This window comes from Psittacula echo, assembly GCF_963264785.1.
Source record: "Psittacula echo genome assembly, chromosome: 9".
Lineage (NCBI taxonomy): Eukaryota > Metazoa > Chordata > Aves > Psittaciformes > Psittacidae > Psittacula > Psittacula echo.
The window spans coordinates 19,751,136-19,766,162 of NC_137745.1; the positions used below are offsets into that span (position 1 = coordinate 19,751,136).

General features: G+C 44.7%; 1 protein-coding gene across 5 annotated transcripts in view; it reads right to left on the minus strand.

Annotated features, from left to right (window-relative positions):
* RBM6 (RNA binding motif protein 6) overlaps positions 1-15,027 on the minus strand; it is a 59,551-nt gene that overhangs the window by 30,755 nt on the left and 13,769 nt on the right. For all 5 annotated transcript variants that reach the window (XM_080625931.1, XM_080625932.1, XM_080625929.1 and 2 more), the window contains one exon: positions 6,019-6,092. In XM_080625931.1, coding sequence (XP_080482057.1) covers positions 6,019-6,092 — 74 coding nt within the window. The remainder of the gene's footprint in view (positions 1-6,018; positions 6,093-15,027) is intronic.

Below are 15,027 nucleotides of genomic sequence, written 5' to 3' on the forward strand. Positions count from 1 at the left end.
CCTGCTGGGCCATACCTATGTCCCCAGCAGCAACCAGAGATTCTAAGAAGTCTTCTTAAGCATCTGCTGCATGCTCTGAGCAGCTTACCCAGAAGGTGTCATCTGGGACAACCCCATTACACAGCAGCAGTTTAGCAGCAGCAAACTCATACAATCCTCATCACGTGGGCAAGGCTGAAGGGAAAAAAGGAGGAAGGAAAAGAGGAGGACAGGATTTTGGAATAAAAGCAGGGAGGTAGAGGGACATGACAAGCTGGGATCACACAAGCAGAGCAAGAAGATGCAGCTTCACAACTCTTCCAGTTCAAAGTGCACTTCTAAAATACACAGGTTAGCATGGTTTGCTTCCTGAGGCAAGCAGGACAGAGCTGCCAAGAAAGCAGTTGTAGGGTTGAAGGAGGAGTGTGTGAAGTCTTTGGCAGAAGATGTCTTATGACCTCCTGTGCCAAGGGAAGAGAGACTAAGAGGATTCACACAGCTTGAACAGTTGAGATGACAGATGTTAAAATGCCAGAAGAGAAGGTGGTCCAGAGAAGTATTTTTAGTACCAGAATTTTTTGGCAGTTACATTTACAACAAAATCCACCCTTCTCTGCACAGAGAAGGTCTCTGCAGCAGGCAGAGATTAAGTCAGTCCTTCCGAACAGCAAAGCAGACAGTGCATTTATCACAACATTGCTGCAGGATACGTATGTACACCCACACTCCCAGCCCTGTCACAGGTCAGATCCAGCTGCTTATTCATAGGCAAGTGTCTGCCCAGCACAAGGAGCCTTCCCCTGCAGACTTCTGTACTGACCTCAGAGGCTCACAGCTCCAGTCAAGGACGTACAAGGCAGTTATCAGTGAGACACAAGCAGGATTGACTCAACATGTTGAGCCTCAGTGATGTGAGACCAGGGTGAGCTGGTGACAAGGTCACATGCTGAGTCAGACACAATAAGAAAAAACAGATCAGCTATGCTGTCTGGAAATCCACTCATCTGATTACAAGGTAGACTATGGAGGGAACTTTCTATAGGTCACTGGGATCATAAATATTACTCCATAATGTACATGTTTCCCAAAGCATTAGGATGTTCATAGAAGAAACACTGCCTAGGTATACAAGCCCTTCCCCTCTCTAAACACATGTTCGAAGTGGAAAACTCCAAAAGGCAACTCTAGAAATCCACGCTTCCAAAAAGCAGGAGAGGTTTAAGAGGGGAAAAGATGTGTTCTAATGATACAAACTGAGCAGAATCCACACACCTAATACACAAGAAAAGCAGAAGACAGCGTAGTTATAATCCAAAGAAGACGTATCAGAAGCAAGGCCATCTCCAGCACTCTTAGCCTAACATGCAAATGGATTTCAATGTATTTCTGGACACACTCAGTTGTCACCATCACCCTCAACTGCAGGTTAAAGCTGAAGAGATGGAGTGACACTGTCAAGCAAGTAAATAATAGATACCAGATAGGTCATAAAATACACTTAAAGCGGGTGTCATCTTCCACTGCAGAGGGCATTTTGCAGATTCTAGGAAAAAAGTACCAAATTCCACAACTCTGCATATCCTACCAACAGGAAAAAAAGGATTTTGATGTTTGGACACACATTTTATTTTACAAATTGCAACACACTCCTTGCACCACAGGCTTCAAGAAACACTCAAGGCTACAGGTCACCAGAGCAGATATATTCTCAGGATAACCACAAACTCCTTCAGTATTTAACTCAGAAGCTACAGAGTTGTGACTGGTTACTCAAAATATTTTCAGGACAGAAAGTCCTAAGCTTTGCTGCTTGTCACAGCATCTTGTGGATTTTAACACCAACAGCTACAGTGAAAAGCCTGTGAAGTCTAATCTGTACCAGAAGCTATCTATGTTCACACTAAATGCAGAAAAGCACTGCAGTGAATGGAGAAAATGGGATTGGCTCAGAGCAGGAGCAACACACAGCTGATGCTTCCAGTTGCATGGTGGTGGGATGTGCTCAAGTAAAGTGAGCTCCCACAGAATCCAGTAAGAATCCCTCTTAGCTTCCCCAGTAAGAAACAGGCAGGGAATGGAGGTGTCACTGCGCTCAGCAAGCTGAACCAGGGAAACTGCTCTGACACGTGCCAGTCTCAGTGCAGGAAGGCACAAGAGCAAGTCCTGGAATGACCACTTCAGCACACACCTGGAAACCTCCACAGTGATTTACAAAGCATGTATTTTTAAAAGTTCATGCTATAGCTCTCCCATTTTTTGCCCTCTTACTTAAGAAAGAGGAGGAAAGGATTACAAAGATGTTAGTTACTAGCAACAAAACCTAGGAAATACTCACACTGCCAGTGTTGCTAAGTTTGAGGCCTGAGAGGATTTGGAGACAATACCATATAGTCGGTCAAGACTAATCATTTGCTCCCCATCTTAAATCCTTCTGCTTCCATATGTACAACAACCAGCTCCACCTCAGTGAAAACAGTAAAACATCCAGGCAGCAGAGACAGGCTCTCTCCATTTCTCCTCCTTCACCTGCCTTAATGACATGTGACAGTGACAGTACATGAAGGGTACTTCATTTCCCACATGATTTTCTCACACCCCGCAACAATCTGAATATGTGTGTTTCTCCTACAGCTGAAGGAGGAGGGCAGAGAGACCCCAGTGCCTATGGAGAACAAGAGCCATGGGATGCATTCCCCAAGTTGCTTCCAAGAAGCCATCTGGGGGCTACAGCAAGACTGAATGCAAAGAAAACGCAGTAAGACAAATGCCACACCACACTGCAACCTTCCAAAAATGAGAATAAAGAGGGAAAGATTATGTAGGGGAAACCATGCGACTTAGCAGACAGAAATCCCATTTTCCATTCAAAATACTTGTCTTTCCCCCACGGAAAACCAGCTCATCACACGCAGAAAAAAAGTCTCCTCATCAAAACACAGCCAACTTGTAACAGAAGACCAACAGGAGCATCACCTGCCATCAGGTTGCAACAACGGCTGCACGCGGGCTCTGCAAAGCAACTCAAGAGCCCACCTCCCCTACCAGGGCAAACAGCCCCCCAGAGCCAGCAGGAGAGTGGGCAGTCAGCACCCAGCTCAGCCAAACCTGCTGCCCAACACCTCTGCACGAGCACCAACAGCAATCCATCAGTTCCACACACATCACATGGAACCCTTGAGCTGTAATAAATTGCCAACGCAACAGTCAACAAGGCAAAGCAATTAGTAAGGGCGGCATTTTCATTACTTTAGCTGCAGCAGTTAATGCAAGTGGAATAAAACTCTCCTACAAGATTAGGGCAACACAGAGGATGGATGTTTCCTTATCACAATGTACTTCACGGGAAGCCCCCTCAAATCTCAGTGGTCACATACATGTGTGAGACTTACTGAATAGAAGGAGTTGGACCTGGTAAATCTGTAGCTAGTAAATTTGGAAATGATTTTAAAGTGGGTGCTGGTCTGTGTTGTGTAAAACAAAATGATTTCACAACGCAGGAATTATAAAATATAGGGATGTAGCAAATTGTTCTTCAGGCAGGGGCAGTTGAAGAGGCATTAAATGGCAACAAAAAACACCATCTCTGCAACAGCTATTTATTCCCAGCCAACAGATGACTGAGAAAGAAGCAGGTTGACTAGTGAGGAACTAGGATGTCTCTGTGAGCCGACACTGGTTTGCTATTTATGCTCTCACAAGCAACTGAATTTGACAGGGATAGCTGATAACCTTCTGAAAATAACTGAACTATCAAAGAATCTACATGTTAGCTAACACAGGTTTTGGTTTTTGCAGCCTGTAAACATGCAGATCAATTCTCTATCTAAGGAGACGATCTTACAACTCTATCCTGGAAGATATTAAAATTGGGTATCTATTGCCTGAGGACAACTGAATTGCACAAATCCCTTTCTGAATATCTCTATTTGTCTTTTACTGAGAACTTAAAAGTCAGCTCCCTCCCTTGCAGCAGGTCACTTACAAATCTTACTACTTTATTTTTAATTTAAATAATTAGAAGGCCTTTTTTCTTTCAAGTTCCATCAACAGCGAATTAGATAAGTTAACCTATGTGGGGTAATCCAGAGGTTACAATTCTCCTCACCAAATTCATTCACCTCAAAAAGCGTATTTCTTGCTTCACTAAGTATAAACTACAGTAGCTCTACTAAAACATAGTGAAATTGGCACATGCAGGCTTTGGAGATGATCCCATCCAACCACTCTATCTTCCAGGTTTCCTCTGCACACACACATGTACAGCAGTAAGGAAAACTGGAAGACTTCCAACTCTATCAGTTTTTAACATGTCCCAGATAGAGCGCATGGCTGGGACCACTGCCCCCACCTCTGGCAGGATTCTGGCAGCACCATGCATGAATGTTGGAAGGGAATCACAGTAAAAAACTACTCATCCTGAAGGCCTGCTATAACTGTTGCTGGGGAGACTCAACGTAAGCAGCACTTGAAGGCCAGCCAGAACTTCTTCATGTGCATACAGTGATTTACTGAGCATCTCTTGGCACTTAGTTCAGTTCAAGGACTGGCGCTTACCGCTCTTTGCTGTAGCAATAGAGCAAATCTGATCAAGTCAAACACCTCTCCAAATACACAGGGATGCTCCAAATGGGAGAAAGGGAAGAGCAGACACCAACAACAAAGAAAAGAGGAATTCCCAAATTCCCAGGAACTTGGGAATTGCTCAAGCGTAGGGAGATATTTTTTCCTGTGAGCAGAATTGTGGAGCGAATATGGAGAGGCATTTGGTTTAAAGGAATGTCATACAGAGTTAGGTTCCTCAGTGACAACAAAATAAATTGGGAATTGTAGCAACACTGAAGAAGAGATAGAAGTTGTCACTGTGGTAAAAGTAGTAAGTGATTCTGGAGCCTTATCTCTCTGTGCTCCTCACCACCACCACCCCGGCGGGAATGCACCAGGCTCTTTCCCAGCAACAGAATTATTTCTGTAAAATATTTTTTAGGTTGTTATACCTCTGTAACTGAAAATAAAGGCAAATGCAAGTGCTTAGTGGGACCTTTGGAACCCCGCTGTGAAGACTCATTAACTGTAAGTACATTTTTGCAAATGCACAGCTCTGAATCTGACTCATGACTCTCTTCCCCTGACAGCGAGACTTGGGATTCAGGTAAAAAGGCTTTAGATAATTGACATGGATTCTTACTCAGGCAAATTAGGAGGAAAAAAGAAGCAGAGAAGAGGCTTAAGCAATGTAGTGAGGAAGGGAGATCAACTGTTTAGTGTTTTTAACTTGAGTGATCCATCATCTGCAGTTCCAACTCACAGGGAGGGTTGCATGAGATGGGAATCTATATTTTATCTAACAAATTTTATGCATCTTGAATAGTGGACAACTAGCCTCAAACACCAGCTCAGAGTAAAAGCTCCCCTTGGGTACTTCCTCACTGGGGATTTAAGCCATTTTGCACTTTTAAGGGCTGGATATGTTCAGATTTACCAGGTACAACTGCATATAGGGTAGTCTTCCTGTTTGCAGCTCTTGCTTGCAAATGACAGGATACATGTGGGGGAGACACAATTAAGAATCTCTCCCACACACGAGGCATACGGAAAAGTGGAGTGTGCAAGTCACAGCTGACTCAGAGCTGCACACCCAAGGCCTCACCTCCAGTCACATGTGTATGTGTATGTGCATGCACAGCCGGGGGAAGCATTTGATGCTCACAGAGCTTTCCGACTGGATTTCAGTCTGAGTGCAAAAGCATCAGGCCAAAACCTGTGTCAGGAGTCTGTTAGCCCCCAGCCTCTGACTCTACCCAGTGTGCCAACATACACCAGGGAGGAGGGCAAACCATTTGGTGTCCAGCAGCTCTTTCACACTGGCGTTTCTAAGCCTTTTACAAGTTTCTGGAAACATTTAAACCGCAGTGTGGTGTATTATACAAGAACAGATCTTCCTTTGAATGGTTCAGAAATAAACCTCATTGCCTTTCCACCACCCCACCAAAAAAGAAAATTTAAAATCTTCTAGCAGCATTGACCGAAGTGTAAAGCAACCTGGTTGGCTTCCATGCATCCGATGGCCTCTTCCAAGAGTGAAAACTCCACGCAGACATAGCCATAGTCGTAACCTGGGGACAGCATTTAAATACAGACGGGAGTCATGTTAGTGCCTTGTCATAAAGAAAGCCACATCAAATATTCACTTTCCCTCCAATGACAAACCCTTTAACCACCACCCCTCTACTCCAGAATGAAAAGGAGAGAAATCAGGGACTAGCTGGATGATGATTAACTATGCAGTTTATCATGAATGTTAATAGTACAGTGTTCCCACTTCCCCTTACACAACCCAGTGACAGGCACACCCTTCCTCAGGGCAAGAAAGAATTGCTTTGTTGTTTTTTTTAAAGGCATAGTGATTTTCCATTGCTAGTTTCACATTTTGTGCTACCTTGGAGGCAGTGCTCCCCAAAGCAAGTGTCGATAAGTCATTTTGAAGTACCTTGCTGCAAATGTATTTTACATGAATAGCCAGCATTTTAATTGGGCAATATTTCAGACAGAACTAACACGATTCCTTTGCCTGCGCTATTTTTCCTTCAACACCTGCTTACTTTTGAAGTCCAATCCTTTATATTATGAAAAAGTACAGCAGAGCAGGAATGAGAACTCCAACTTTCTCATTTTGGTATAGATGTGATTGCATATATAACAAGAGGGTGTGGGAGCTTAAGTTTAGATGCAAGAAACTAGAGAGCCTTTAATCTTCTCACTCCTTGGAAAGCTGTCATCTCAGTCACTGGCAGAAGGGACTCACTGATGCAACCATGTACTCCAGTCACCTGCCCTGAAATGTTATGTCCCACAGAAAAGTGCAGGGTGAACACCACGGAAGCTAAGACCATCCTAAGAGCCATCCTTGATGTTCCAACTATCTCCAAGAACTGAAGTGCTAAGGAACAACCTGAAGTCACAACCTCACCCTCCACATGCCAAGGCCACCTCCAAAACAGTGCTTTCCAGATGATCGTGGGCTGAGATGCTCCTACATGAACAAACAGTGAGAGGAAAGGCTTGGTTCCCTCCTGCTGCTCTTTTGGCTGGTTACGAATGAGCAGAAAGGCAGTCTGCGTGTGGCTTGTACCATTTTAGGCACCTAGCTGTCCTGGTGAAGAGCTCATCTCCTCTCCTGAAGATGCGTATCTTAATACTAGTATCTTCAAACCAGGTACGTATCTGGTTCCTACTGCTTCAGCCCCTCACCTTCCACAGGAAGGTAACTCCACACACACTTCTTTCAAGCAAGGCATTCCAGTCTTCTGGAAAACAGCCCACATCTCCCCCAAGCCTACGTCAAAGAATATTTGCTGCACTCCTCAATTTTTCCTTCTCTGTTTCTTTACCATCTTTGTACTTAACCACATCAGAGACAAGGCCACACAAAACTGTTTCATCATCAAACCCTACTGATATTTTTTTTACTATTATTACTATTCTGAGAGCTCTCTGCGCACACTTGTAACAACCCAATCCTGACTGTGCACATTAACCTTCAGGAATGAGACTCCAGTTTGAATCTAGCTCCTCCTCTACCCCACAGAGGAATTTATTCCCCTTCCCCATTTTATTTTAGTCAATATAATTATACTAAAAGGAAATTTATCATCTGGGTGCTCTTCAGCTCAGTGAAATATGCAGCCCAGCAGCACACCATCTGTAGTGGGATGCAGCTAAAGCCACTCAATACTCTGACATGAAGTGGGCACCTGGACCTAGAGGTACAGTTTCAGCTGGCAGGATCGATAAACCCAAATTCACCCAGCTGTTTCCAGCGCATCCATTCTGCTCTGCAGTTCCAGTTGCAGACTAAATCCCATTTTGGAAATGAAGCAGCTCTCCTGGCTGCAGACAGAACTGCTCTCCAGGAGCAGTGCTGCCCCTTGCTGGGAGATTGCTTTGCATTCCGGGCAGACACCTCGACTACTTCACCACACAGCATGCAGGCTCACATGGCACATTTTAAAGTCTTATTCAAATCCAGAACTCTGGATTTGAACTCTTCTTTCCCTCCTGTTTAGAAAAGTGCTGCGTGAATGATATTTTTCAGCCTGATTCCCCTTCACAGGAAGCTGCTATAATCAGCAAGCCAGGATCAGTGTTATCTTACTTCCAGGTGCCTATGAAGCAGGGGGTCTCCTGACAGGCAGAAAGCAAGATTAGAGAAGTTTTCACTCTGTTTGCTCTACAATGAGAGACAGTTTACATCCCAGTCCCCATGAAGTGAATGAGTGGTTCAGACATGGATTTAATCCAGCATGACACAACTGAGAGTTCAATGCTGAATGTTACACATAGATTAAAAAAGCTGAGATGCTTGCAGGAATGTACACTAGAGGATCCTTCCAAACATTACATGGAGACAGATAAGGGGCAGATGAGCACATTTCTTCTTCGACACTTTCCTGCCTCTGCCCTCCCCCCCACACTCACTCCCCTTCCTCCCATAAGCATAGCTGCAGTAACATGCACAATGAAAACAAACCCAGAAACTGTGGCCCCATATCCTGCCAAAAAGGAACTTGAGGCCAGATGTTCAGCTCTTGTGGTCAGGCTGCAGAGGGACACAGCATTCTGCAACTCACTATAGGCTGGCCTTGCAGACAGCACTGAAGCAGTGACGCAAGAAGAGAGCAGTCTGGAGCCACTGCTCCACTTCAAACCCCTGGGGAAGATCTGGGGCACTTCACACCTTCCCCTGCCCCCAGATCCAGCCCTTTGCACAGGTTGGACAGGCAGCTCAGCACATGAGAACTACAGAGTAACATCAGTCTTGGATGGTACGGCACCCCTGCTCTGTCCCCATGTCCCCAGCTCCACAAGAGATCCTTCCATTTTAGACCGTGATGGAGAGGCCACTGAAAAGTAAGCATGTGGAAAAGCAGCACTGCAACAGAGTACCTTCAAAACACAATGCTTGCTGACTTTTCCATGATCTGCAATATTCACATTACCCAGAGCACACCACTTGAAACAAAACCAAGTGACCTGAGGCTGATTCTTAAGGGAGAGCAGCTATAAAGGCTCCTGCCACCAACTGTTGTACCTTTTCCCTGCCTCCTCTGTAGGGATGGTTGAGCTCTTTGTGCAGCAGCTGCTGACCTTGTATAGTTTTATTTCTAAAGCCTTCCCACACTTTGCCTGTCAGAATGCAGCAATTCAGCTGCTGTCACCAGAACAGGGCAGGGGATTTTGACAGAGGCACAGGGCCAGGCGCCTAATGGCAGGAATTGGTTCAACAGGCATCCCAAGGCGAATGGGAACGCTCAGACACCCATTGGTATTCTTCAGGCCATTATAGTAAAAACAAAGCGATCAAACCAGCAAAGCAAAATCACTGCTGAAGACTACAGCATGGGTTTTTTGACTCAAGGTGGCCTAAATTCATATGCAAGGTTTCACATGAAGATATAAATCCTGGTATGTTCTTAATTTGATTCTTCACTTACTGATCGGTACAATAATCGTTTCAGGATACATAAAAAAGTGGAGTGGAGTAAGAAGTGCCTTATGTTTTGGCAGACATGTATGTGATCCACACAGACTGTCAAAAAGGAAAGAAATCAGTATTTCCCCCCACGCAAGCTCTGAGCATGCTGCAGCACAGTTACACTGTCCCCATGAACTTTCCTACAGGAACAGTCCTCCAACACTTGAACTCATTCAGATTTTGGCCCTAGCATAGCCATAAAACATGCATGTCCTTATCCACCCGTGTTTCAGGTCAACTGTGAAAAAGGACTTTTGTGCCTTATTTAACTATTTCCTCTCGTCTGCACAAGTACCACAGGCTGTATACAACGGGTGAAAGAGGAACATAAAAAGAGCACATAAAAACCAGAAGGCTTCTGTTTTAAGTGCTTCTATGTATACACATTCCTTTACAGATGTTCCCAAATCATGCTCAGTTGTCTTCTGCACTGGAAATGGGCACGACTGCTTAATACTCAGGAAGAAGGACGCATTTAGAGCTCCAGGAAGCTGGTCTGCAAACATTTGAATAGGGAATACTTTGCCTCTGAAAGAGATGTGCTTTAGTGAAGTGAATTTTGACAACAAATAGCAGGCCCCTGTTAGCATGCCATAGTTTGGCTAAAAAATCCTGAAAGCCTGACTTAGAATTACTCTTCTTTTGCTTCAGATAAAAAGATCAAAGATTTGGGATTTAAAATAAGACTTGCTTTCTATACACACACAGTTTCTACTGAACAACTGACACACAGTAATGTGTTACTTCATGATAGTTTGATATATCAAAGATCTAAATAAAGGAAAACCATAATGTTGCTCTGATTGGGGCTGTAAGCAGTGTGAAGACATCAAAAAAATATCTCTGGAGTTTTAGGAGGCCAAGTGAAAAGATCATGTAATGACAGAAGCCCTGCCTATGCCAAAGCAAAGATACTTTTCAAAGAAGGCATGATGGCAACATGATAAAGGCATCCAGTTTGAGAGGTGATCCATCTTCTTGATTCTAGGAATGAGCACGCAGCAAGTCACGTTACCACCCACCCCTACAAGCTTAAGGCATTAGGTAACCATAAGTCCATGGTGAACCACCACCTGCCTTCTCAAAACCATCTGCTACAACCCCCGTCTGCTGTGGTGCAATAGGAAGATATTCTCTCTCCTCTGGCCTGGAAAGTAAGAAGATGGCCTGTTAAAGTAACTCCACATAACAGCTTGCCAAAAGACAACTATGCTAAACCGGATTGCAGGGCCAGCTGAGAACATGGTGGAGGTCCCTGACTCTGCCAGGAGGGCAGAAGATGATAATGATAGAGTCTCCGTAGGCAGAAAGCTTCTCAACCATCTCAACAACACTTCACTTGTTTTTTTTCTGTAGGATGAAGCAGAACTACCACAGAGGAAAAGCATTTGCAGCTTTGGGCACTTCTTGGACTCAAGAGAGATAGCACATTAAAGCTAGAGCTATGGCCAACCTGATGAACAAGTTTATTCTTGCTGCTTGCTCTCTTCAGAGACAGTATGGCAAAGCCAAGTGCAGCTGAGGAAATGTTCTTGCAGATGTTCATATATGTTGGGGAACAAAGTTCTGTTGCTTGAAAGGCAACTATGACACGAAGTATGGAGTGGATATGAAGGACTTTGACATGCCTTGAAGGAATCTGCAGTCTCAAACACTGTCCTTTGCACAGCTCGCGTAGTGGAGACAGGATCTAGCACACTGTTCTCAGAGAATCTGCTGTTCCTTGGTTTGATTGGAAGACCTACCTCATTTGGGGAAGATTCTGGCAACACGCCCATGACCCCATCCACAAACCTGTTTTCTCCAAGGAAAGATACTACTATTTGCTACTGAAGAGCAAATACCCCATCACAAGAAAACACTGGAAAACACAAGGCTTTCTCTGTATCTCTATGCTATTACAGTGTACTGTTAACAGGTATAATACACTCGATGCTTTCAAGAAGCCAGGAGCTCCTAGACACGCACTGTACTGCCTTTACCTGTGCTTATGCAGCAAGTCTTGTTATTGCAGCAAGGATGGGCAACAGCATAGTGCCTTCTGTGGTGAGCAGAGAAAATAAAGCTGCACCCACAGTCTGAAAACTTGGAGGGACGCAGCACGACAAGCTATCTATGCTAACACAAGCTCAGAAGCCAAAACCAAGAGCGCTCTCAATACCAGCTGGTGGATTCTGAGCATCCATAAATTTGTCAGATCTCTTTACTGCACAGATAAATTGGTCTTCAGAGCTACTAAAGCTGAAGAGCTGAACCAGAATAAACAGGACGATCTGTGACAAGCCGTATCCTCAATTCCTTTCAAAGGCTGAGCATTTACAAGCCACACCTGGCTGCTGGGAAAAGGTCTGTCACTTCATACCGTCCCCTCTGAATAAAAAACTACTTACACATTCATGACAGTGCTGCACAAGAGAACAGGATATGAAACACAGCTATATTCTGAAAGACAGAGCACTACAGTCCATCCTCTTCCGTCCATGCAGGAGGACAAGACACAGAAAGGACCTGCCTGAGATGTCCTCAAAAGCAGGCACAGGCAGCCCTATAAACTACAACAGTCTGAACCCCAAATGGCTGTCAACCCTTCTTGGCCCAGAAGGAGAGCAGTTTGTACACCAGCACAGAGAAGAGGAGGGAAAAAACCACAATACTAAGATTATACACACTGTAGCTTTATTAAAGACAAAGTATGACATTATATTTGTACAGAAACCTGGAATCCAAGGGGCCATCACAAAATCCCATGGTTTTTTTTTCTTTCCAGGCTGGAAGCTACATACCTGGGAAAGTGCTGCAGACAGGAACTTGGTTTTAAAGTGTTCCTAATGTGAACCTGGTCTCCAGGATATATGATCCGACACTTATCACACACGACTGAGAAAGCAATCAATGCAATAAAGTCAGCACACTATGAAAAGCCTTCAAGTTCTGTGCTGGAGATGAAGAAAGGGTAAGTGTGTTTGTAAAAGTGGCAACAGAGGGAAGAATTCTGGGTGTCAAAAAGACTGTGAGCATGTCTTACGGATGAACATGTTTGCTGCCTTTTCTGTAGAACAAGCCTTATAACCCTGAATCAAAGCTGACCACTATCACAAACACTGACTTAAAACAGATTTGTACTTCCTATTTTCAAAGCCACCACATCACAAATGAGGAAAAATGGGCAATAATACCTTTTGCTTCCAAGAGACAATGTAACACTGCCCTGAAATCAAGCAAGATTAGCCAAAAGCCTACTACCCACACAGCTGGGAAAACTGGCAAGCACTGGTATTGATGACCATGGACTAATTCCAACTAAGTGCTTTTTTAGTCCTCACCAGGCTATTCTGGCTACAAACAAGAATCAACTGCTTCATGCAGATCAGTGCTAAGTTATTTCCTCAGCTTTTTGAAGGGTGAGCCCCTGAAGACTGCAGAACTCTACTGATGAGCACATGATCTGGTCATGCCTCAAGAGAAAACTCCATGTGTGCTACAGCATCTTGTGAGCTCATGGATCATCACTTCAGCTGTCAGCAAGTGCCCAAGATCTGCATGCCCTTATTTGTGGCTGACGCAGTAGAGTGGGCCACAGTCTTCACTGTGCAAAGCACTAAACACAGCAACAGTTGACTATTCTTCCTGTGGTGCATTAGCACCAGCCTTGATCATGGGCCAAGTTGTCTTCTGTATAATTAGCACAACAGGCAAGATTCACCTTTGTGCCACAGCATGTATCTGAGACATCTCACATCAACCCACAGCACATTCTTTGTACTAACCCAAAGAACGTTAAGTCCTTGTGGGATCTACTCCTAATCAAACTCCGTAAGGTTGGTGCCAAGCCCTCATCATGAGGAAGCCACTAACTGGCCACAAATCCACCCTTCGGAGGAGTTTACCCAAGGGTAATGCATCACTCCTGAAAGGAAACAAAAGGTCCCAGTTTAGCACAGTTCTGCTGCACACCTCCAGAAGCATCCTCTCCCTGTGCAACTCAGCTCCCTAGCCCCATCTAAGGCTGGAAGCTGCAGCACAACAGCACCTGAGGCATCAGGAACTGGGAGCAGGCGCAGTATTTCACCAGCCCTTTGGCATTACCAACCCAAACCCCACCTGCACGTACAGCTACAGTGAGGGAACTAATACCTGGGCCAGGCAAATGCATAGCCATGCCTGTTACCACAGTAGCAGCTCTGCTTGAAGGAAGAGGGGCTCTTACTGCCTCAAGACTCACTCCAGCTATGGAAAATGGAGAATTTATCCCTAGTACGGAGAGGAGCACCACTCAAAAGTCTGTACCAATTTTTCCATCACGAAGTATGAAGTTCTAGACTTTAGATTAATAAGTTTTAGAAAAATGCACTACTAAAGAATAAAAATGTAAATTTCAGAGGGCTCCTGGAATATTTCTGAAACCAGCAACTCACTGTTCTGATATACAAGAGAGACTGCACTTGAAAGAAAAAAAGCACCTTTGAAAGGTTTATCTAAGGGGCTTATTAATATTTAACAGGGCACCAATGTGGTAGAGCTCAGCAAGAACAAGCAAGATACTCCAGTTTCTTCTAGGACTCAGCCAAGGCAGTTAAAGTTTAACAAAGATGGATGGGGGGGCGGGGGGCAGTTCCAAGCACGACATAAGGGCCAGGTCTGGAGAAATGAAACAAGAAACAAATGCTGGTGCCAGAAGGTGTCTAAGCAAGCAATAAAGTATATTTAGCACCAATAGTATTTGATAGAACAAAAGCTTTTCAACACAGAGCAGGCAGCTGCCATTACACAGCTGCTAGGTTAGTCTCATTTTCAGGTTACACTACATTTCCTGCAGGTACCTCCACCACAGGAGGATGCCTGTCCTTCAGCATCAGTCATCTGTATCCAGGTGCACATCCGTCTGCCTCCAAGCATTTCTGCTGTTCAGAGCTCCTCCCTGCTCCAGTCATCCCATTTCCATGGGTGCTTTGCTCCTTAGGGGTGCAGCACTGCGGTCCTGCATCCCCACCCAGGGTTCAAAAGTGAGTTTTGAGAAGAGTCAAAGAGGGTTAACAAACCCAAATCTACCAATTTCTAAAGTGCTGCACTAATTTAGAGAGTACATAAAGGAGCTAGGGTATTCCCCGCTGCTCCTTCTGACGCAGTCCAGCTCACCTGGTACCTCCAGGTCCACTTCATAGAGCTCTCCTCTGGGCACGCTGCTCTCCATTTCTGACAGTGTGTCCATTCTCCACCAGTTTCTCCCAGCTTAGCAAAAACTCTCAGTTCTCCAGATGGGCTTGCAGAATAAGCTAGAAAAGCCTCATGGGCTGCCGGCAATTTCTCAGGCTCATTTTCCCTGAACAGCTTTTCCCAACTGTTGGTACCAACCCTAACATGAACCCTGGCTGGAAGACACACATTCTAAGTTTGTGCCACTACAGACTACATCCAGGAGAATCACTTGAACAGAAGACTCAGGGTATGCTTTATGTTTTCACTTATTACTTGTCCACCACTGCAGCATCTTTTAAGGATGAACGAGTCATAGTAAG